This window comes from Haliotis asinina, chromosome 10 (genome assembly GCF_037392515.1).
Source record: "Haliotis asinina isolate JCU_RB_2024 chromosome 10, JCU_Hal_asi_v2, whole genome shotgun sequence".
Classification (NCBI taxonomy): Eukaryota; Metazoa; Mollusca; class Gastropoda; order Lepetellida; family Haliotidae; genus Haliotis; species Haliotis asinina.
The window spans coordinates 37376994-37402117 of NC_090289.1; the positions used below are offsets into that span (position 1 = coordinate 37376994).

Genomic DNA, 25124 nt, shown 5'->3' on the forward strand with positions numbered 1-25124 from the left:
TGTTTATAAATAATCACTGAGTTTCATGGTCATCTTGCAGCCTCAGAGTCAAAGATCAAGATTCGCCGTGATGACGAGGTCGTCCTTGCAGAACAGCAGTACATCAGTGTGCACACACACCTCCAGCCAACCAACAAGGAACTCATTGCTGAGCATGCTCAGACGTTTGCTGTACCTCCTCAGCCAATGATAAAGCCAGATGAGACCCATGTCGCTCAGAAGCAGGTGACCTTGGCCCAGGGGGAACCACCCGTGTTCTCTAAGCCATTGCGTCCAGTCCGAGTCACAGAAGGAGCCTCTGTCAAGTGAGTATACTTTTAACATCAGAAGTGATGTGGATGATGAGATATTTGTGTAACCATTACCTTAAGTGTTGATGGAAATGTGACTGGAAAATTGTATAATGCTTTTTTTATTTACCTCAACAGATTTGCTTTGAGTACTCAGTATATATTTGAATAGTGTTATAATCTCATAGTGATTCCTTGTGTCATGTGACAGTGATCATAGTACTATCAACTGTTGTTTTTCCTGACTATGGCCTTAGTATTTACAGGCTACACTAAAACAGCTGATGTGTAAAGCCACATTCAATCACTTTTATGTATCCATGAGATATCGTCAATTTGAGTGATCGTTTTGATGTTTTGATGAAATCAGGTCAGCCATCTTACCTGGTGTGTAAGGGGTGGTTAGGTAGTTTTGTGGTTATACCATCTCATCAAAGACCCAGGCTCAATTCGCACATGGATACAGTGTATGAAGCCCATTTCTGGTGTAAGTCGTAATGTTGCTGGGATATTGCTAAAAGCAGCTTAAAACTAAACTCACTCACTCATCCCTGGTGTCCACTCTTTCTTTCAGACTTGAGGTTCAGTTCAAGGGAAGTCCACCACCTGTCATCACCTGGTACAGAGACAACTTTGAGGTGCAGAGGTCCAGAGATTTCCAGGTCAGGAATACTTAAAACCACACATTTTTGGTTTTCAGTCTTTGCAGAGAATCAGGGTCCATACATGCACCTGTGTCCTAATAATGTCAATGATATTTCTTGTTGTCAGGATGTTAAATGTTCATTCATCTTTATATTGGACGTATTCTACTTCTGTAGGTCAATTGCTGGCTCTGTAGCCTTTTTGAAAAAGATATGGTAGTCTTAGTCAAGTAATTGAACTAAGTTTAAGTGGAAGAGAAATGCTGAGGGGTTATACAGGGTCAACATGAATCATCAAAGTTTAGTAGCAGTGTATTTTTGCATTCCAAGTCAGGAATTACTCTACAAAGAGGCAAACATGGATGGACATTGAGTGTCATTATCTCATCTTCTTCTTGCATTCCAGATCACCACAACAGACAAGAGCAGCACTCTTCAGATTCCAGAGGTGTTCAATGAAGATGGCGGCATGTACACTGTCAAAGCCTATAACAAGTTTGGCATGGTGCAGTGCAAAGCCAAGATGACCGTTGTTGGTATGTACACACACATCTTATAATGCTGTATTTTGTATAATATGTGAGTGAGTGAGTGAGTTTAGTTTTACGCTGCGCTCAGCAATATTCCAGCCATATGGCGGCGGTCTGTAAATAATCGAGTCTGGACCAGACAATCCAGTGATCAACAACATGAGCATCGATCTGCGCAAGTGGGAACCGATGACATGTGTGAACCAAGTCACCGAGCCTGACCACCCGATCCCGTTAGTCACCTCTTATGACAAGCATAGTCGCCTTTTATGGCAAGCATGGGTTGCTGAAGGCCTATTCTACCCCGGGACCTTCACGGGTCTGTATAATATGTAGTAGAGGATTTTAGAAAACAGAAATGGTTCCAGTTCCACAATCTAAAGTGCTTGAGACAGTTGGAAATTTGTGGAATTTGAATAATAAGAATGTGCCTATCAATGGAAATGAAATGAAATTGTCTGAAAATGGGTAATGTTGTTGTTGCAGAGCCTGAAGAGCCAGAGAGAGTAGCCTCCCCTGAGTTCACGAGCCTGTTGCGAGACAGCGTGACCACCCAGGGAGAACCAGCTACCTTTGACTGCCAGGTGTCCGCCTATCCTAGGCCACAGGTGTCCTGGACAAAGGATGGGAAGCCATTGTATGAGAGCAAGCGGTGGAAGTTCATCGCCGAAGATAACAACCACACGCTGGTCATCTATGAAGTCCAGCCAGAGGATGCTGGAATCTATGCCTGTGTTGTCATCAACACTGTCGGCAAGGCAACCTGTACTGCAAGACTCACAGTTGAATGTACGCAGTATTATTTTTGATACATGAATATCTTTCATTTTGCTATTATCCAAATTAGAACCCAGAGAACCTTTATCTTTGCTGATATTTTGTTTAAATGGGACTTAACTGCAGTATTTGTGACAAGAAAGTCCAGTTAGATAAATGATTTTGAAGGAAAGCTAATGGTGCTGTTACTGTTGTTTAGTGCCAGTCCACCCACCAGAGGACCTGAAGCCGGAGGAGCCTGCTGTAGCCCCAGTGGTGCAGCAACAGCCCCAGCCAAGGGAAGTGGATGAGGGAGAGCCTGTTACATTCACATGCAGGATCACTGGACATCCTCGTGAGTACAGCCTTTTGGATGATGGCAGTGAGGAAGATAACTTTTAAGTACAGATAATGATGACTATAGTCAGTGATGATTGTGACAGGTACCCTGATTAGTCGTGACAAAAATGATGATTACTCTGATCAGTGAAGATGATGATTATTCTAATCAGTTGTAATGAGGATTACTACAATCAGAGATGATGAAGACTATTCTTATCATGAACATTAGTTTAACCAGTTTTGATAAGGATTAGTCTAATCAGGTCGGTCATGGATATCACTTTAATCACTGATGATTATGTAGATGATTAGGATTTGTCTAATTAGTGATGATGAGCATAATCAAAGTTGAGTTGGATTGCACAAATCCGTAATGATGAATATTAGAATGTTATCCTGATATGATAAGGATAGTAAGGTTGGTAGGAATCAAAGATACAAGATGTGTCTGTTGATGCCACCTGGATGGAGGTGACATGTTGCTGTATGTTTCAGCTCCTGTTGTGTCTTGGTACCGCAACACCCACCTGGTGAAGCAGTCCAAGTACTTCAAGATGGAGAGCACCCCAGATGGCCTTCACACCCTTAGTATCATGGAGGCGTTTCCTGAGGACAGCGGTACCTACAAGTGTGTTGCTCGCAACCCTGGAGGAGAAGTTTCCAGTGTGACATACCTCAAAGTTCACGGTCAGTCATCAATACCTTATAAATTATGGGTTGGATGGGTTCAGTTCTCCGCATGGCTACAATTTGTGAAGCTCGTTTCTGGTGTCCTCGGTCATGATTTTGCTGAAATATTGCTAACAGTGGTGTTAAAGTAAACACTCTCTCTCTCTCTCAAAAATCATCCAAGGTTATAATTAATTGACTTTATACAGTATGTGCATGAACCAAGCTTTTACTCTGAGACAAGCCATATATTTTATATATCAAAGTTTGATGCAGTGTTTGACTGTGGTACTCAAAGACATTATTCTTTATCTTCTTGCAGGGATCGAGAGTGAACCTGAACCCACTCAGCCCCAGGCCATGCCTCCAAGCTTCATCAAGCCAATATCCAACACACTGGTCGTGTCTGGCAGCCCTGCTCGCTTTGAGGCTGTCTTCTCAGGACACCCCACACCCACAGTCACCTGGATCAGGAATGGCATCCAAACCATCCATGAAACTCGGGAGACAACTGTAAGTCACTTTGGGCGTATCAAAGTTCTTTTGACTTACCTGTGGTGAATGTTATCAGACATTTGCTATTTCTTGTATGTATAAATTTATGATGTATATCTTCAAGGAACTTGTGGATTTCAGCCCTTTTGTTGTTGCAATGCATCATTTCTTGCAAATCTAAGTGTTGCAATAAAGGGTCAGATCCATAGGTAAACTCTCATAATTTGGAATTGTTTTCTCAGATATGTAGATGTGATGAATTTTTTTGTTAAAATATGTAAATGAAATCTGAAGTTAAAGATATTGTAAACACCATATTCATGCTGTTTCTGGATTAAGTGGGGTGCTCCAGTAATGTTTTACTGCTACAAACTGGAATAAGCCGGGAAACAAAGTGATTTTCACATAGTCTGTTTGACTCAGTGGCTAGTCTTTCTTAAGAACATATATCTTTGGATTTCAAATAAGCAAAAAATGCTTCATGGAGAAATTGAAATATTTCAAATTCATTATTCTAGATCGAAATTACCGAGAGCATGACAACTCTGACTATCAGACAAGCCTTCCCAGAAGACAGTGGTCTGATCACATGTCGCGCCAAGAACCCAGCCGGTATCTCGGAATGCTCTGCTGAGCTCTACATTCAAGGTAAGTGGTCACCCCTCAACCCTGCATCTTGGTGTTATCTTTCTGCTTGAATATAAGTCCAGACTTTGTTAGAGATCTTTGCCAAATGCCAAGATATTTCTGAAATAAAAATTGAAAACCATTTCATTTTAGATATTCTGCTTGTCCTTTTGTAACATTCCATTTTGGTCCTTTTTCTGTATTTTCCTGAGATCCCTCATTGATTCCAAGTGTATGTGTAATAAGGAATAGTTATTGGTGCATGTTGATGTTTTGCTGTTTGTGAGGCAGGATATGCCTTTGTGCATGCTTGATGGTGATGAAGAGTAGAGTTTACGTGATTGTCTGCTTATAAGAATTTTCAAGGAATTTAAGTGGTTGACAGCAAAATGAAAAAAATAGCATTGACTGGATGATTCTGTTTGGATTGCATGAGATTGATTGCATGTGTGTGTGATTTTGAGAGCGTAAAATCCGTTTGGATAAAAGAGATGTCGAGATATCAAGAACAGAAGAAATTTTTCAAACAGAAGAGGAATCGTTTGCATGGCTGACACAAATTTGCATGTCCCATTTCACAGGTGAGAAATTAGTCAAATAACTTATATCATCAAATACTATGCATCTGTTTCGGTTGAAATGGATGCATAAGACGTTTATATGTGAGATATTTTTTGCATAGCTGCCACAAAATAAGAAATATTGTTGTTTGTTTTGTTATGATAATGTAAATGCACACACAAGGTACATGATTGTAAATGCACACACAGTGTTTATTGAAACATTTTGTGTACATATAGTCCCACTGCATGTAACCTAGCAACTTGTTTCATGTTCATGTCATTGCTGTTGGATTGTAATACTGGCCATTGTGTTTGACCTTGATCTTCTCCTTGACTAACATTTTGTTGTTTTGATGACTAACACTAGTGATTAGGAAAGTAGCATTCTAGGTGTGAGACATTGAGCATGTGAAGGCATGGTGAAGACATTGTGAAACATTCAACGTGTGTGAAATCCCTCTGCACCCAGAATGAAGCATGTGATGTGTGCAGTAAGCCAACAATGGTTCATGTGAGTGAATTTATTTTCTTCAGATCAGATCAAAGTCAGTAATAGGAAGACTTGGATTGTATATGTTTGATATTTGTATATTATCCATTTTAAAGGGATGTATTTTGGCCATTACTGAAGAATTATGATGTCTGAACTCATCAATAATATCTTAGCTCCAGAATGTGAAAGTCAGATTTGTATGAACATTAACTCCGTCCTGCTTGATAGCGGAATAATGATCTGTATGAAAACACTGGTGTAGCAGTATAATATCATAGCTGATATCCACAATTTGTATCTGCAGTGAGTTTGTGAAAACTATGAACCTGTCCTGCCCTAGTTGTTGAACAATTTTCATTCTGGAGAAATTGATCGAGAAATGCCAGAGGATTTCCAAAAATGTCAGTTCTACTGTTAGTGTGAGGATTACACTGTTTTAATGTTTCTTTGTAGAAGAGGAAGAGGCTCGGCAGATGGAGAAGCAACTGCATGTTGTGGTGTCACGGAAAGCGCCACCTGGTTTCACAAAACCACTGAAACCCTACGTGGAGGTGCGACCAGGAGAAACTACAAGGTAGGTGGGCAGGTGTGACCATGGGATTATGATAAGAATCACTGGTTATTATGATATAGATTTTCCATGTTCTTCTGAGGATAAGAAACAAAATATAATGGTAAGTATATTTATTGAGAGTGTGATAAGCGGCAAGATAGTGCTGGCCTTAATATTGAGAGGGTGAGAAACTTCCAAATACAGCTGTCATATCCTAGGTGAGGAACGGGAAATATTTTGGGCATATTCTAGAGTATACATATCCAGTGTGTACTTCCATTTTGAGAAAATATGCTCATACAGTTATCCTTTACCTGATTCCTTAAATCCTGCAGACTTGAGGCAGAGGTTGGAGACATCCCAGTCCTTAGAAGTTCCTGGTATGTGAATGGCATTGAGATTCATCCCACCGAGAGAACCAAGGTTGTGAAGGAAGGAAAGACATTGGTCCTGATCATCATCAGCGTCAGGCCAGAGGATGCTGGGGAGTACACCCTGAAGGTGGAGAATGAGCTCGGCGAGACCACCTGCAAGACGACGCTCGTCATGAAGGGTGAGACTTGTTTATGTAATGGATGCTGTCATATTGCTTGTTCAAGTAAAAAATGTGAAGTGAAATGTTGTAAAGTCAATGTATAAATCAAAATTGTTTGAACTGAGAAGAAGAATTTGTTTCTTGTCATTCTTGAAATACTCACAGCGACCACAGTAACCTTACCTAATCAATTAACAACTGTATCTCAATATGATTGCTATGGGTTCTTAACTGTGATAAGCATGTACTACTTGATATACTAGGGATATCACTAACACTGATTATTCCATGTAAATATTTTGTGGAAGGTCCCCTATGTTAAGTTCGGTTATATAGTGGAAGCTGTCAAAACTGGCATCTATCCAATCCGGCAAGCTGTCAACACTGGCATAAAATTTCAGTCCCTCCCTGTGGCTTGTACATTTATCATCAATTCTACAATCTGGCACATTGTCTAAACCGGATTATTTCTTCAGTCCCAATGAGTGCCGGTTTAGACAGCTGCCACTGTATGGATAATAGTGGTAATGCGAATCCTAGGTTTTGTTCATTACTTTCAAAATATTTACTGGGTAATTTGGTCACAGGTACTGAGAAGACAGTGGAACTGCCCCACACCGAGATGACCACAGAGAGTATGACAGTGACCAAGACTGTGACCACCATCGAGAGAGAGGAACAGGTCATTCTTCAGAAGGTCAAGCCAGTGGTCGTCACACCACTGGAACCTGAGATCTATGTCAGGGAGAGAGGCATTGCCAGGTGGGTGGAACATCTTAAGATGAAATGTATCGTGACCAACATCTTGTAGTTGCAGATACACCTCCTTTCTTAATGAAAACCACAATATCTTGTATATGTTTCATTGGAAGAACGAAAGATAACCTTGCTGTTTGTATTTTGTCTCATCTGTTTAGCTTCAAGAGATTGACAATGATTAAATAATGCATCCTAGTCTTCAATATTCAATCATTGTATCACCCCTGCTCTTTATCTAATCCAGTATATGACCTGGGTATTTCGAAAACAGTGTAATGTTACAAAATATTTTAACGCATTTGGGGACCCTGTCTTTGCATTTACGTGTGATTTGGCCTTCTGTGTCTGGATCTTCATTCATTTCTGTGCTCCTTTCTAGGCTGGAATGCTCAGTAAATGCCATTCCACCTCCACTTGTCACATGGTTTGTGAATGGCATGGAGATCAAGCCCTCACCCCACTATGAGATCCGCTATGAAGACGGCAAGAGCTCTCTTCTCATCATTGAGGTTGGACCTGAAGACACAGGAGAATACACATGCAAGGCAGTGTCTGAACTGGGAGAGGCCATCAGTTCCACAACACTCTATGTTCAAGGTAAGGACTTGTTTAGCCATTAGAAGTAACTAAACCATGTTCACATATTTACTTGCTGTATAGACCTGATGTCAGCTGTATGCTGCAGTATTACCCATATGATTTCGAATGCATCTTGATATTTAGTTATTAATCATTGTTGGCTTGATTCACCAGGATCTCCTGATTTTGGGTTTGAATCCTATATTGGCATGGTTGTACTTCTTGATGTGTCAGCACGATTCCTATGCTTACTGATTTTGATGAAATTGTTTCTATGACTTTCATGACTTAAGGCTTAACTTCCAACTTTTTGTCACCTATGGACTGAATCCCATTTAGTCTTATATACACACTGTGTGAATTCATGTAAAAGCAATTAAATACATCAATCCTTGTCTTACAGAACCATCTACCGAGGAGCTAACCCCAGCTGCTCCTGCCTCAGTTGCCACCATTGAGGTTTCCCCAACAGCTCCCATGACTCCACCACAATTTGTTGAAGTCCTTGGCTCTGTTGAGGCCAATGATGGTCAAGAAATCAAGATGGTATGCAAAGTCACTGGATCTCCCATGCCTCAGATTTCCTGGTTCCATGACAGCAAGAACATCGATGAGGATGAAGAGTTTGTCATCTCCTACAATCCAGACACTGGTGAGATCAGCCTCATCATTGTGGAAGTGTTCCCAGAGGACCATGGACAGTATATCTGTATTGCCCAAAATCCTGTAGGAAGAGCCACTACATCAGGCTATCTCAGTGTGGTAGAGACAGCTGTAGTGGAGGAAGATGAGGTCACAGAAGAGGTCTTTGAGCCAGAGTTCACTGATGCTCCTCCATGTGAGGAGCCTATGGATGTTGAGAAACCTGTTGAACTGACCCAGGTGTCTGAAGAGCAGGTTGTTCCTCAAATTATTGACAGACCAAAGGTGAAACCTCTAGTTGAAGAAGAAACAATAGAATCACCTATTCCTGACAGCATTTGCTCTGATGTTACATCTGAATTATATGAAACATGCCCCGAGTCTCCAATTTGTGAAGAGGTTTTGGAAGAAATCACTGAGCCAAAGGTTGTGTCTAAAAAGATTCACAGGCCTAAGGTGGTTCCTCTTGAACAGGAAAGAGTGCCCGAATCTCCTCTCCGTGAGATTATCATCCCTGATGAACCTATGGAGGAGGAGCTCGAGACACCAACTGGGGAGGAGGTAACTGAAGAGGTACTCACACCCCAGGTGATCACTAGAGAGGTGAAGATCCCAGAAATCACAGAAAAGATTGCAGAGGTTGCACTGCCAGTAGAGGAGGAACCAACTGAAGGAACAGAAATTGAATCCCAAGAGGTTACCTTTGTTATCTCTGCTGAGCCTCAGGAAATCATGGAAACGGTACCATCTGAGGAAGCTGAAATACCAGAAGCTGAAGTTAAGGAACCGCCAGAAGAGATTACTGCAATTGAAGAGGAGAGTGTTGAGTTCCAATTTCAGATTACTGATGAGATCCCTCAACAGATCATCACTCCTGAAACAGCAGATGAAATTCCACCAGAGTTTGTGGAGATGCTGCAACCTCAGATTGTCGAGGATGGTGGTGCGGTGTTGATGTCCTGCCGTCTTGTCGGAAGCCCTGCTCCAACAATCACCTGGTACAAGAGCACCATTGAGATTGAACCCAGCCCAGACTTTAAACTCACCTATGAGCCTGAGACTGGAATCTGTACCTTGGAGCTAGCTGAAGTCTTCCCTGAAGATGCAGGAGAATACATGTGCAAGGCTGTCAATCCATTTGGTGAAGCCACAACATCAGGCACTCTTCTTGTTAGAAGTAAGAGGCATTTCCAACCAATTATTTTATTACTGAAGCTAATTATGATACCAGTATATGTTAAATGATATATAAACTAATTTTTGTTAAAAAGTCAGTTTAATTCAAAGATTTTGTTATTGTTATCTTGTTAACTGTTGTTTTAGCTTATCTTCGGAAAAGTGCTCTACATATATCTGTTAAATGGGACAATGAAGAAGCATTGGTTGGTAAGTAAAATTTGTATTGTCTCATGACATTGCAGCTATGGAAGAGACTGAGACAACAACGACAACAACAACAACGGAGACAGTAACAACAATCACCCTTGATGCTGAGATGCCTGAGGTGAAGCTTGTGGATGAGAAGCACTCCACTACTCTGGAGATCTCACCAACTTTCACGAAGCCTCTTCTACCAGCCATGGCAGCTGATGAAGGAGGAACTGTTCAGTATGTATTATTTTTAGATGATGCCGATATCAGCCTCTCATACATCTGTCAAACAGTTTGTGTATTTTTTTTAAATTTGAATAATGCTGTTATGGTAGAATGGAGATAAACATATTGAGTTGGAAAATCAGAGGAAAATAACAAAATTATGTACCTGGATGAATGCAGACAGCCAGGATTAAATCAAGGGAAAAGTCAAGGGCATTATTTTCAAAAAGGTTGGATTGTTTGGAGATTATTTTTGAAGTTCTTTGTTTGAGGTTTCACAACTTTTTGAACCATTAGAGAAAGTAATCCAATTAAAACCCATTGTGTTTCAGACTTGAGGTTGAACATGAGAGCATGCCCCCATCTAAGGTAACATGGTTTGTAAATGAGCTGGAGATCTTCCCATCTGACCACATGAAGATCATTGAGGATGAGAGAACAAGTGTGCTGGTCATTGTGGACCTGACACCTGAAGACTCTGGAGAGTATGTGTGCCAAGCTGAGAACCCCATCGGTGTTACTCGATGCAAGACCACTCTCACTGTCAGACGTAAGTGTCCCCTGGGATTGTTTTCCTCTTTGTGTAAATTGTGTCAAGCCAATTATTGGTGTCCCCTATTTGAAATATTGCTGAAGTTAACATATATCTCTTTTTATGTCCTCTTGGGCAGATTTTTCAGAGAACGTTCAGTTAATCCCGTAGTAGATAAACTTAAGATGTGTCAACTCTGATGATGTAGTTCTGTAAGATCAATCACTTCAAGAAACAGACAATATAATGTTTGTATTACACTATTTATGTCTTCTTGTGCATAGATGAGTTTATTTATTGTAGCTGTCCATAAGGATGAAATTGAGATACAGAGAGAGCAGGCTCCCACTGAAGAAGAACTTCCTCGCACTGAAGAGAAACCAGAGGAAGCAAAACCAGAACCCAAAGAGGAACCAACACCAACTCAGCCAGATCAGGCTCCAGAAGAAGGTATCACACCAATTGCTCCAGAGTTCACAGAGCTTCTTCAGAACAAGAAGGTCCGTGATGGTGAACGAGTGGTCCTCAAAGTAAAGTTCATTGGCACACCTTCACCCAAGATTACCTGGTACCAAAAGGGTCAAGAACTTCAACCAAGCACAGACTTTCAGATTACTGTGGACTATGCTAAACAAGAGAGTATCCTCATCATTGTTGAGGTGTTCCCAGAAGATGAAGGAGAATACACCTGTGTTGCTGTTAATGACTTTGGGGAATCCATTACAACTTGCAAGGTCACTGTCATCTGTAAGTATAAATGTTTATGTTTATGAATTATGTTAAACAAATTAAAAATACTTGTGAAAGTCTGTTTTAGTTTTGGTTTCCCACAGCCCATTCTTGTAGTAAGAAGCATCTAGTGGGATTGTTTGTTCGGCTTGGTGACTTGGTTCTAGTATATCATTGTTTCCCAATCGTGTAGATTGATGCTCATGATGACAGTTACTGGTTGACTCAATCTACTACCTTCATAGGGTACAATAACATATTTGTATGTTACATTTTCCATTATATCGAAATTGATTTTTTTTGAGAATATTTAAGATGAAAATTCTGTGTTCTTGACTTTAAATAAATGCTTTTTCATGTATATTCCAGCTGGCCCAGAGGAAGAAATTTCATCTGATGAGCGACACAGGGAGACAATTGAGATTGACCTTACACGTGAAATCACTTCCGATGAAGAGACTCGTGTCAAACAAGTCCAGGTTGTACATGAAAAACCACAACCTGAAACTGTTGAAATTCAAATAGGATTCCCACAACCAAAGACCACAACGACCACCACAACCACAACAACCATCACAGAGGAAACATCTACTGTGATTCAAGCAGAAGAGGAGATTGAAGAACCAGTAATGGAGACTGATGGTGTTCACACAACAAAGGTCACCATGAAGAAGAGCGAACAACCAGCACCATTTGAACTAAAGATCCAACTCCCAGCTCAGGCTGACACTGAAGAATTGCTCTCACACACCACTGAGGCAACACGTACAGTTACATCTGAGCTGAGATCAGTCCCTGTTGCAGAACAAGGTCCGCAAGAAATTCATACTGAGACCATTGAGATCGTCCAGGATGAGAAACCACAACCTCAAGAGATTCGATTTCAGATACCAACAACAACTGAGGTGACAGAGGTTTCTCAGGTAATGGATGCAAAGCCAGCAGCACAAAGAATTGAAGTTGAGATCCAGGAAACTGTTCTCACAAGAGAACCAAAGCCTCAAGAGATTGAGGTTGAAGTTGGTAAAGTTAGCAGAGCAGACCTTAATGTTGAGTCACCAAGACCAACTGAACAGCAAGTTGTGGAACACAGGGCAACTATCACCAAATCACAGGTGTTTGAGGAGACAGTTGAAATCTCTTCATCACAAGTTGAGGAGGTCACACATGAAGTGGTTGTCCAACCTGAAGTTTTACCTCAAGAAGAATCAGCTGTTGCAGCTAAGGCTCCAGAAGAAACTGTCTTGGTGACTGAGAGGGAAACTATTCAAGTTGTTACTGATGAAAAACTTGTCCCTGAAGAAATTGAAAGGGAGACAATTGAAATTACAACTTCACCAACCAGTGAAACCCAGTTTACTATTGATGTTGAAGTACCCAAGGAAGAGGTTACCTTTGAAATTCCTATGGCTCCCATGGAGATTGTGGAATCAGAGGAGACTGAAGTGAAGGAAATTGTAACTGATGTTGTTGACACAACTGAGGAGACGATAAAGGAGGAACTTGTTGTTGATATCAAAGGACAACCTATGGAAGAAGTTGCCTTCACTCTTCAAGTGGAACCAGATCAGATTCCAGTAGAGAGAGAAGAAATTGAAATTCCCCTCTCAACAGATGTAGAAGAGACAGTATTCACATCTGAGGTTGAAGTTGAGAAGAAAGAAATAACAGAAACAGAGGAGACTCATGTACAGGAATTGTCTTTTGAGATAAAGGGCAAAGACGAAGCACCTGAAGAAGTTCAGTTCACATTCAAGGTTGAAGAGGAACAGCCTGTAGCTGTTGAGGTTCAGGGTCCAGAGGAAATTGCTGTACCATCTGAAGAAGTATCAATGGTTGTTGAAGAAGAAATGGTGAAGGAAGAAGAGGTGGAACAGGTAATTGAGACAGCTGAAGTTGATCAAGTTGAGGGTCTGCCTGAGGGTCAGGCACCAGAGTTCACTTGGGGATTGATGTCCCTCAAAGTTATGGATGGAGAGGAGGTGAAGTTCCGATGTGAAGTTGTTGGAAGCCCCATGCCAGAGATCTCTTGGTTCCATGATGATGCACCTATCACAGAAAACCAGGACTTTAAACTGACATATGATATGGAGTCCGGAGCATGCACTCTTCTCATTGTTGAGGTTTTCCCACAAGATGCTGGAGAATACAAGTGTGTCGCAGTAAATCCATTTGGAAAGGCTGTCACCAGAGCAACTCTTGAAGTTGAATGTAAGTGGATAGTTATTTCATGAAATAAATATGGATTAATGTACATCCCCAGAGCCCACTGAATATATCTTTTCGCATGATTTTTATTCTTGAATTATTGTGGATTACTGTTGTTTTGAATTTTTAGAAGAACTGTGGAAAAACAAAATAAAACATGGAAACATATTTATTAAATTTATCTTCAGCTCCAGACTGATTCAGAATTTAATACAAAGTTTGTGTGTGATAGTTACCTGAATCTGCTTTCTTTCAGCTTATGAATATGTACCGGACACAGAAGAAGCATCTGACTCTATGATGTCTTCTCTTGAACCGTCATCACCCAAACCAACACCAGCAGACTCTGACACTGAAGCAGCTGCACACTCTCGTGGTTTTGTAGAGGAGATCCAGCGTCTTCAGGAACAAATTGCATCAGAGTTGACTGAAGAAAAGGATGAAGAAGAAGCCCCAAAGCAAGGGGAAGAGCTTGCTGTGGAGGTTGTTGAGGAGGCAGAGGAACCAGTTGAAGAACATGTGGCAGTCATCCATCCAGCCACACCAATGACGGTCGCCGAAACTGAACAAGGTCTTGAGGAGGCTGAAGCAGTGGCTGAGGAACCCGAGTTCCAAGCTGATACTGTTTCAGAGATTGAAATACAGGAAGTTGTGTCTGAGGTGTCAGAAGTTACAGCTAAGGAAGTTGATACAGCTGACACTTCAGTGGAGTTAGCTGAAGTTGCTGCTGTTGAGCCAACACCTTACAAGACTGAAGTCGTTCAAGAAGTGTCTGACATACCCACTGTGTCTGATGTTCCTGATGAGCTAATGGATGAAGCAGTTGGATCATCAGTAGATATTGAATTAGCTCAGCCAGCTACTGAAACTCCTGCTCAATATAAAACAGAAATGGTGGTTGAAGAAGTGGAGAAGCCTACAATTGATGAAGTTGATGCTGAGTCCACAGATAAAATTCAACCGTCTGAAATTACAACTGAACTTGTAGAATCAGAAATGGAAGAATTCTCAACATACCAAACTGACATGGTTGTTGAGGTGACAGAGGAAATAGAAGTTTCAGAGGTTACTGAACAGGAAGCAGACGAGGGTATCACTGAAGATGTTCCTACAGACCTGTCACAGACTGCAGCAGAAGAGCCTGCTGTATACAAAACTGATATTGTCCTTGAAGTCGGGGAACCACAGGATGTTACAGTTGTTGCTGAAGAACAAACAGATGAAGCAGTGACTGAAGAAATTGTGCATGATCTTGCTGAAACTGAAGCTATGGAAGTAACAGAATATAAGACTGAAATTGTTGAAGAAGTGACTGAACAGACAGAGCTCACTGAAGTTGAAGAAGAAATCAAAGAACAAGCTCAAACTGATGAAATATCAATGGAACTCCCTGAAACTACTGCTGAAAAGCCTACTGAATATCAGATTGGAATCACTGAGGAAGTAATAGAACAATCAGAAACCACAGATGTCCGAGAGAAAAGCCCAGAGGAAGCACAACAGGAAGAGATAATGGTTGAACTTTCTGAATCTGTAGCTGATAAACCATCCGAATACGAAACCGACATTGTTGAGGAAACAGTTGAAGTTGCAGATGTGTCAGAGGTAACAGAAGAAGTATCTGAGGAGGCAGCAACTACTGATATGCCAACAGAGCTTACAGAGTCTGTAGCTGACTTGCCAGAAGAGTACAAAACCAGTGTTGTTATGGAGACCATTGAGCAACAGGAAATAACAGATGTTCAGGAGACAATCACTGAGGAGGCTGAGACTGAAGACATTACTGTGGAACTCTCTGAAACTGTCACGGAAAAAGAAGCAGAATATGAAACAACTGTTGTTGAAGAGGTCACTGAAGTGTCTGAAGTCACTGATGTTGAGGAAAAACCAACAGACGAGGCTCAGACTGAGGAAATTGTCATGGAATTGGCTGAAACAATTGCTGAGAAACCAGCAGAATATGAAACAACTGTTGTTGAAGAGGTCACTGAAGTGTCTGAAATCACTGATGTTGAGGAAAAACCAACAGACGAGGCTCAGACTGAGGAAATCACAACAGAATTGGCTGAAACAGTTGCTGAGAAACCAGCAGAATATGAAACAACTGTTGTTGAAGAGGTGACTGAAGTGTCTGAAATCACTGATGTTGAGGAAAAACCAACAGACGAGGCTCAGACTGAGGAAATCACAACAGAATTGGCTGAATCAGTAGCTGAGAAACCAGCAGAATATGAAACAACTGTTGTTGAAGAGGTCACTGAAGTGTCTGAAATCACTGATGTTGAGGAAAAGCCAACAGACGAGGCTCAGATTGAGGAAATCACAACAGAATTGGCTGAAACAGTTGCTGAGAAACCAGCAGAATATGAAACAACTGTTGTTGAAGAGGTGACTGAAGTGTCTGAAATCACTGATGTTGAGGAAAAACCAACAGACGAGGCTCAGACTGAGGAAATTGTCATGGAATTGGCTGAAACAGTTGCTGAGAAACCAGCAGAATATGAAACAATTGTTGTTGAAGAGGTCACTGAAGTGTCTGAAATCACTGATGTTGAGGAAAAGCCAACAGACGAGGCTCAGATTGAGGAAATCACAACAGAATTGGCTGAAACAGTTGCTGACAAACCAGCAGAATATGAAACAACTGTTGTTGAAGAGGTGACTGAAGTGTCTGAAGTCACTGATGTTGAGGAAAAACCAACAGACGAGGCTCAGACTGAGGAAATCACAACAGAATTGGCTGAAACAGTTGCTGAGAAACTAGCAGAATATGAAACAACTGTTGTTGAAGAGTTGACTGAAGTGTCTGAAATCACTAATGTTGAGGAAAAACCAACAGACGAGGCTCAGACTGAGGAAATTGTCATGGAATTGGCTGAAACAGTTGCTGAGAAACCAGCAGAATATGAAACAACTGTTGTTGAAGAGGTCACTGAAGTGTCTGAAATCACTGATGTTGAGGAAAAGCCAACAGACGAGGCTCAGATTGAGGAAATCACAACAGAATTGGCTGAAACAGTTGCTGAGAAACCAGCAGAATATGAAACAACTGTTGTTGAAGAGGTGACTGAAGTGTCTGAAATCACTGATGTTGAGGAAAAACCAACAGATGAGGCTCAGACTGAGGAAATCACAACAGAATTGGCTGAAACAGTTGCTGACAAACCAGCAGAATATGAAACAACTGTTGTTGAAGAGGTGACTGAAGTGTCTGAAGTCACTGATGTTGAGGAAAAACCAACAGACGAGGCTCAGACTGAGGAAATCACAACAGAATTGGCTGAAACAGTTGCTGAGAAACCAGCAGAATATGAAACAACTGTTGTTGAAGAGGTGACTGAAGTGTCTGAAATCACTGATGTTGAGGAAAAACCAACAGACGAGGCTCAGACTGAGGAAATTGTCATGGAATTGGCTGAAACAGTTGCTGAGAAGCCAGCAGAATTCGAAACATCTGTGATTGAGGAAGTCACTGAAGCTCCTGAGGTTACAGAAGTTGAGGAAAAATCATCAGATGAAGCTCAGGCAGAAGAAATTACAACAGAGCTGGCTGAAACAATTACTGAGAAGCCTATTGAATGCAAAGCTTCTGTTGTTGAAGAGGTCACAGATGTTCCTGAAGTTACTGAGGTAGAAGAAAGATCTACCGAGGAAACAACACATGAGGAAATAACAACAGAGCTTGCTGAAACCATTGCAGAGAAGCCTGCAGAATTCAAAACAGCTGTTGTTGAAGAAACAACTGAACAGCCTCAGGCTACTGATGTAACAGAGGAGGTTTCAGAACAAGTTGAAGGCACTGAAATCACCTCGGAACTAGCTGAAACTGTGATTGAAAAACCAAAAGAATACAAGGTTGACATTGCAGATGAAGAAAAGGTACAGGAAACTGTCACAGAAACTGTCGAAGTTGATACTACTGTCGTGAAAGAGGAAATTGAGACCTTTGCTACTGAGATGGTACAGCAAATTATTGCTGAGGTTAAGGAGGCTGAAAAACCACAAGAAGTACAGTCTGAAGAAGCCCCTGAAGAAGCCCCTGAAGAAGCCCCTGAAGAGGCCCCTGAAGAGGCACCTGAAAAGGCCCCTGAAGAAGTTCCATCAGAGGATGTTGTGGATTCATTTGTCACAGAACTCACCCAAGAGATTATCAGTGAAGCTGAAACAACAGCTGTGTCAACCATTACCATAGAGGCAAAGGAACCAGCTCCTGAAGAACCAACAGCTGAGGAACCAATGGAAGCACCAACATTCATCAAGACGCTGACTGATATAACAGTTATGGAAGCTACTGTCCTCACCCTGGAGGTCGTTGTCAAGGGAATGCCTTTGCCTACACTCCAGTGGCTTGTTGATGACATTGAACTGACCCCATCAGAAGACATCCAAATAACAACAGTTAATAACCGATCTACCGTAGTAATCGCTGATGTCCTGCCAGATGACGAAGGGGAATACAGAGTTGAAGCTGTTAATTCTGTTGGTCGTTGCACCTCAGTTGCATACATCACTGTGCTCCGTAAGTACAAATTCAAAACCCTTTCTCTCCGTGCAAAGGAAGACTGAACCTCTACTATCATCTATCAAGGAAAAACTTTGTTTTAAGGAAATTAGGACCCATTCTTAAATCTTTAAGTGGTTAACAACTTTAGTAATAATGTTTTTGTAATAAGTGCCAGTTTCTTTTGCCATACATGGCCAAACCCTTCTGGTTTGCTTTTTGCTTATAGTATTAGTGAATTATTATCTTGCTTTTAAAATGATATTGTTTTGCTAAAATAAAATTGAAATCAATATAAGTTATATTAACATCTTATAATATTTTGAAAGAAGCTATGCATACTCATTGTACAGTTGTAATATAACTAAGTGCTGTTGATATTCAAATAGCTCCATTGTGGTGCACCATATCTTTAAGGTAAATTGTAATTACACCAAGTCATATAGCTAGGCACCTTCATAAAGCAAGGTGTCCGTAGTATGTCTAGACATTGTCATTATACTGCATCTCCTGCTGTACATTTGAATGTTCAAATCCTTTCCTGAGAATAATTCCTGTAAGTGCTGTGAGTTGATCCTTGAGAACATAGCCACACCTGAGATATATAAACTCTCTGATATCCTCACAGTATGTTTATAAAAACCCTCAAGATATTGCTCTAACTTGTGACTGAGCACACTGTTCATGTTAACAGGTCATTTGTGCAGCCCATTCCTCTGTGTTAGTAAAAACCAGATTAACAATAAATAAGTGTGTGTTGGACCCTTTTGTGCAATAAATAGTTTATGAGCATCATGCTATCTACATATACTGTTTCCTTTGCCCCAAAGTTAAACTGTGTCTTCATCATGTAATACTTGTCCTCTGAACCAATGTCCAATTGTCCAATATCAATTTTCAATTGATGTTACATGAACAGACAGAATTAGCATCTTATCAGATGTCATGCACTCATGTATTGGAAGTTAAACTGAGCTGTTTGTTTTTGTATTGTGTATATGGTTAATTGTTTTGATAATGTCGATTCAAAACCTAAAATACATTTTATTCATGTCCATTTTGTAAAATAATATGTTTGGCACATAGGTTCATATCTTATGTTAATATCACCTTTTTATTTTTTGTTCTCTTACTTACACATTCATTGTTATCAACTTTTGTTTCTGTTTTGTTACTTTGTTGTTGAAAAACAGCAGTTGTCTTTTGTACATCATTTTCATTATTCTGTTTGTTTTGATTGAGCATAAGTTACATTTTCTTTATTTGACATACATTGTTTCTTTTTCTTTCTGTATTTCCTTTTCCTTGGTTTTCATCCTTAGTTATTCCATCAGTTCATCACCTTTAAATCTAACTAATACCTTATAAACACCTTCCAAACTAAATAGTCCTGAAACAACTGACATGTAATTAAATGTTGAACTCCCAGTTACATTTCAAAAACTAAACTCAGATATATATCCAAAAGTTTTACCCAAAGTGGCATGTGGTAAAGCCTCCATTTTGGATATTTTCTGAGGTCTGTAGTTGAAATGAAACTCAAAACAAAACCTTATCAACATAACTCTCCTGTAAACAGTCAAATAAGTAGTTTGTCCTACTCCAAATACTACACCAAAACCTTTGCCTAAACCTTACCTGTGATCAATATAAACCTGACTTTTAGAACCTATCCTTAAGAGAAGATCCTTAATGTGCCTCGTAGACCAACCTGTGTGCCCTTGCCTACCCTTACCTGCTCTTGTTCTTTCAGCATCCAGTGTCCCTTCATCAGATGCTCCTGAGTCTCCAAGTGAAGAGGTCAGTGTTTCTGAAATGTACAAGGAGGAGGTGACGGTTGAGCAAAAGGTGCAGGAAATTGTCGAGATGGAGGTGAAGGATGATCAAACATTCTCAACTGAGATTCAAATTCAGCCCAAGACTCAGCCAGAGGAAACTGAGGAGACAACAGAAGTTTCTGAAGTGACCTTTAAACAGACAGTTGAGATTCAACAAGAGGAGACAGTTGAGGAAGAACAACCAGAAGTGACTGAAGAAAGATTCATTGAAGAAGTCACATTAGCTCCTAAACCTCAACCAGAGGAGATTGAAGTTGAGACAACTGAAGTAGTCTCGGAAGTGACTTTCAAACAGACTGTTGACGTTGACCAAGAAACAGTGGAAGAAGAGGAGAGATTTATTGAAGAAATCACCTTAGCTCCTAAACCTCAACCAGAGGAGATTGAAGTTGAGACAACTGAAGTAGTCTCGGAAGTGACTTTCAAACAGACTGTTGACGTTGACCAAGAAACAGTGGAAGAAGAGGAGAGATTTATTGAAGAAATCACCTTAGCTCCTAAACCTCAACCAGAGGAGATTGAAGTTGAGACAACTGAAGTAGTCTCGGAAGTGACTTTCAAACAGACTGTTGACGTTGACCAAGAAACAGTGGAAGAAGAGGAGAGATTTATTGAAGAGATCACCTTAGCTCCTAAACCTCAACCAGAGGAGACTGAAGTTGAGACAACTGAAGTAGTCTCGGAGGTGACCTTTAAACAGACTGTTGACCAAGAAACAGTGGAAGAAGAAGAAAGATTCACTGAAGAGGTCACCATTGCTCCTAAGCCATCTGATGTCCAGGTTGAGGTTGAATCTACTGAGGTTACAACTCTTGAAATCCTCAAGGAAGATGTTGATACTGTCAAAGAAGAAATCACAGTTGAAAGTCAACCGGAAATTGAGGTTGAAATGTTATCACCCAAAGAGGAAACAGAAGAGTTTGTTAAAGAAATTGTGGAATTTCAACAGGAGTGTGAAGCAGTTCCACCTTCTGTGGAAGAAGTTGAGGAAGTGCGAGAAACAACTACTATCAAAATGATAACGTCTCAGGTAGTGGAACAAGTTCAGACAGATGTTCAAGAACAGCCAGAAGAAATTCCTGAGACAGTTGAAACTGAACGACCAATATCTGAGCAAACAATTGAAATTAGAGAAACAATAGATGTTCAGCAGGGAACCGAATCTATTGCCACTGAGGAAACTTTTGAGGAGACAACTGAAATCACAACAGAAGGCTTTGTAACTGAGATTGAAAAGCCTGATGAGGAGATCATTGAGGAACTTCGAGAATCCATCCAAGTGGAAGAAGAGAAACCGTCAGTGGTTGGAGAAAAAATTAAGGCCATTGAGGAGAGTGTGGAGGAAATTATAGAGAAGGAAACTGAAAAGCCAGAGGAAGAAATAACTGAGGAATTAAGGGAAAGACTGACAGTTGAGGAGCAAAAACCTTCTGTTGTAGTGGAAGCCAAAGAAGTTGCAGAAACTCCAATGGAAGAAGATATTGTTGAAATGCAGGTTGAAGCTCCTGCTCAAGAAATAACAGAAGAACTTCGAGAAATCATCAAGATTGAGGAGGAAATGCCAACTGAATCAAAGGAAGAACAAGTGATTTTGGAAACTGCTCATACTGAGGATATTGTTGCTGAAGTCCAAGTTGAAGCACCAGTTCCTGAAACAACTGAGGAAATACGTGAAACTATTGAAGTTGAAGAACAAAAGGAGATGGAAACAAAAGAAACTGTTGAGGTTGTTACTGAGGCACCAGTAGAGGAAATCACAACTGAGGTTAGTGTTGAAACAACAACTGAAGAAATCACTGAAGTTGTGCGAGAAGTTGTGGAGATCAAAGAAGAGTTGCCATCTGAGGTCACAGAGGCTGAGGAGGTAATTGAACAAGCTCCAGTTGAAGATATATCTACTGAACTGCAGATTGAAGCTCCCAAAGAGGAAGTCACTGAGGAAATACGTGAAACAATTGTAGTTGAGGAGGAAAAGCCTGCAACAGCAAAGGAAGCCCTTGAAATAGCAGAAATACCTACGGAAGAAACAATTGCTGAAGTGCAAATTGAGGCCCCAGTTGCTGAAACTACTGAAGAAATCAGACAAACCATTGTTGTTGAGGAGGTTCAGGCAACTGAAACTAGAGAAGAGGAAGAAACTACTGAGGTGCCCTCCGAGGAAACTATTGCAGAAATTGAGATCAAGGCTCCTGTGGAAGAAGTAACAGAAGAGGTGCAGGAAACTATTGTTATTGAGGAGACTCAGACAACCGAAACCAAAGAGGAAGAAGAAATTACTGAAGTTCCCACAGAGGAAACAATTGCAGAAATTGAGATCAAGGCTCCAGTGGCCGAAGTAACAGAAGAGGTGCAGGAAACTGTTGTTATTGAGGAACAAATCCCCGCTGAAGCTAAAGAAGATGTGGAAATTACTGCGGTACCAACTGAGGAATCCATTGTCGAATTTGAGATCAAGGCCCCTGTTGAAGAAACCACAGAAGAGGTGCAAGAATCTGTCATTGAGGAAGAACAAATGCCTGCTGAAACTATGGAAGAAGAGGAAATAATGGTATCTGAAAAAGAAGAATTCACTACAGAAATCAAGTTTGAAACTTCAACCGAGGAGGTTATTGAAGTTGTGAGTGAAACTGTGGAAATCCAGAAAGAACTTCCTGCAGAGGCTGAGGAAGAAGTGCAGATAGTTGAAATCCCAGAGGAAGAGGTTATTCCAGAAGTTGAAACTGAAGCACCCAAAGAATATGTGACAGAAGAGACAAGAGAGACAATAACTCTTGAGGTGGAGAAACCCACAGAGGCCAAGGAATCTGTTGAAGTTATTGAAGATGTTCCTGTCACAGACATCACTTCTGAACTTGATATCCAAACAACGACAGAGGAAATCACAGAAACCGTGGAGGAAACAGTGGATATTAAGAAGGTTGAACCTTCCACAGTCCCTGAAGTGGAAGAAACTGAGGAAGTTCCAGTGGAAGAAGTCATAGCTGAAGTAGAAGTTCAAGCACCCGTTGAGGAAACCACAGAAGAAATAAAAGAAACAATCACAATTGAAGAAACAAAGCCTTCTGAAGTAGAACAGGCTGTTGAAATTGTTGAAGAGACTCCAGTTGAGGATGTCACTGAGGTCACACTTGAACAAACTTCAGAGGAGGTCACTGAAACTGTCACTGAGGTCATTCAGGTGGATGTGAAACAACCCTCTGAAGCCAAAGAGGCAGAGGAAGTGACTGAAACACCACATGAGGAGGTAATTATGGAAGTCCACCCAGAGGTAACTGTTGAAGAAACAACAGAGACTATCAAAGAAACTATTGATATTGAGGTTGAGAAACCCTCTGAAGTAACAGAAGCTGAGGAAATTATTGAAACCCCATCTGAGGAGACTATTTCTGAGGTAGAAGTCTCAGTTCCATTTGAAGAAACTGTGGATGAGATTACAGAGACAGTTCTAGTGCAAGAAGAAAAACCATCTGAGACGAAAGAATCAGATGAGGTCATTGAACTTACCTCACCTGAAGAGGTATCTGAAGAAGTTGAGATACAAATTCCACATGAAGAGGTCCAAGATATTCAGGAGGTAGTCACTGTGGAGGAGACAAAGCCTGCAGAAGCAGAGGAAATCACTGAAATAACTGAGGAGGCACCAACTGAGGAGATCACGACAGAGGTGGAGCTTGAAACGACAACAGAAGAGACTACTGAAGTTATACAAGAGGTTGTAGAGGTAAAAGATGTGGTACCTGCTGAAGCAGAGCAGTTGGAGGAAACTGTTGATGTTCCTATAGAGGAAATAACTGAGGTTGAAATCCAGGCTCCCAGTGTTGAAACAACAGAAGAAACCAAGGAAACTATCATTGTTGAAGAGACAAAACCTGCAGAAGCAGAGGAAATCACTGAAATAACTGAGGCGGCACCCACTGAGGAGATCACGACAGAGGTGGAACTTGAAACAACAACAGAAGAAACTACTGAAGTTATACAAGAGGTTGTAGAGATAAAAGATGTGGTACCAGCTGAAGCAGAGCAATTGGAGGAAACTGTTGATGTTCCTATAGAGGAAATAACTGAGGTTGAAATCCAGGCTCCCAGTGTTGAAACAACAGAAGAAACCAAAGAAACTATCATTGTTGAGGAGACAAAGCCTGCAGAAGCAGAGGAAATCACTGAAATAACTGAGGCGGCACCCACTGAGGAGATCACAACAGAGGTGGAACTTGAAACAACAACAGAAGAAACTACTGAAGTTATACAAGAGGTTGTAGAGATAAAAGATGTGGTACCAGCTGAAGCAGAGCAGTTGGAGGAAACTGTTGATGTTCCTATAGAGGAAATAACTGAGGTTGAAATCCAGGCTCCCAGTGTTGAAACAACAGAAGAAACCAAGGAAACTATCATTGTTGAGGAGACAAAGCCTGCAGAAGCGGAGGAAATCACTGAAATAACTGAGGATGCACCCACTGAGGAGATCACGACAGAGGTGGAACTTGAAACGACAACAGAAGAGACTACTGAAATTATACAAGAGGTTGTAGAGGCAAAAGATGTGGTACCTGCTGAAGCAGAGCAGTTGGAGGAAACTGTTGATGTTCCTATAGAGGAAATAACTGAGGTTGAAATCCAGGCTCCCAGTGTTGAAACAACAGAAGAAACCAAGGAAACTATCATTGTTGAGGAGACAAAGCCTGCAGAAGTTCCTGAAGCTGAAGAAGTTGTCGTTGAAGCACCAGTTGAGGAAATCTCAACAGACGCTGAGTTCGAAATTGTGAAAGAAGAGGTAACTCAGGTTGTTGAGGAAGTTGTATCTGTAGAAGAAGAAACACCTGCAGAAATAACAGAGACTGAGGAAGTTGTTGACTCAGCTCCCCTTGAGGAGGTTGTTACTGAGATAGAGGTTCAAGCACCTGAAGAAGAAACAGTGGAAGAAGGAAAGGAAACCATTACTGTTAAAGAAGAGATTCCAACTCAAACTGAAACCAAACTGGAAGCTCCTGAAGAGCTAGCTGAAACAATTACTGTAGAAGTTGAAGAAACTCAAGGTGACAATTGTCAAAAACATTTACTTTTGTCTGTACATAATTGTAAACTTTATCATTGTATCTGTTTGATGTTTACTGTCTGTTCTGTCCAGAGCATGTCTTTGTCTAAACTGTTCCCTCATCTCAAATATATTCACTTGTATAATCACCTTGAAAACTGCTGCCTCGAGCCCATTACATATATCATCATGTAAATGCATGTTTGTGTGT

At 40.9% G+C, this 25124-nt stretch overlaps 1 protein-coding gene across 1 annotated transcript in view; it reads left to right on the plus strand.

Annotated features, from left to right (window-relative positions):
- The window catches only part of LOC137298485 (titin-like), a 446086-nt gene that overhangs the window by 130257 nt on the left and 290705 nt on the right, over positions 1 to 25124 (plus strand). The window contains exons 80-98 of the mRNA XM_067830773.1: positions 41 to 305; positions 865 to 952; positions 1341 to 1470; positions 1951 to 2253; positions 2441 to 2575; positions 3058 to 3249; positions 3554 to 3744; positions 4245 to 4374; positions 5863 to 5983; positions 6298 to 6515; positions 7085 to 7259; positions 7636 to 7853; positions 8239 to 9654; positions 9899 to 10085; positions 10406 to 10623; positions 10909 to 11352; positions 11704 to 13545; positions 13799 to 18061; positions 19797 to 24914. Coding sequence (XP_067686874.1) covers positions 41 to 305; positions 865 to 952; positions 1341 to 1470; positions 1951 to 2253; positions 2441 to 2575; positions 3058 to 3249; positions 3554 to 3744; positions 4245 to 4374; positions 5863 to 5983; positions 6298 to 6515; positions 7085 to 7259; positions 7636 to 7853; positions 8239 to 9654; positions 9899 to 10085; positions 10406 to 10623; positions 10909 to 11352; positions 11704 to 13545; positions 13799 to 18061; positions 19797 to 24914 — 15654 coding nt within the window. The remainder of the gene's footprint in view (positions 1 to 40; positions 306 to 864; positions 953 to 1340; positions 1471 to 1950; positions 2254 to 2440; positions 2576 to 3057; positions 3250 to 3553; positions 3745 to 4244; positions 4375 to 5862; positions 5984 to 6297; positions 6516 to 7084; positions 7260 to 7635; positions 7854 to 8238; positions 9655 to 9898; positions 10086 to 10405; positions 10624 to 10908; positions 11353 to 11703; positions 13546 to 13798; positions 18062 to 19796; positions 24915 to 25124) is intronic.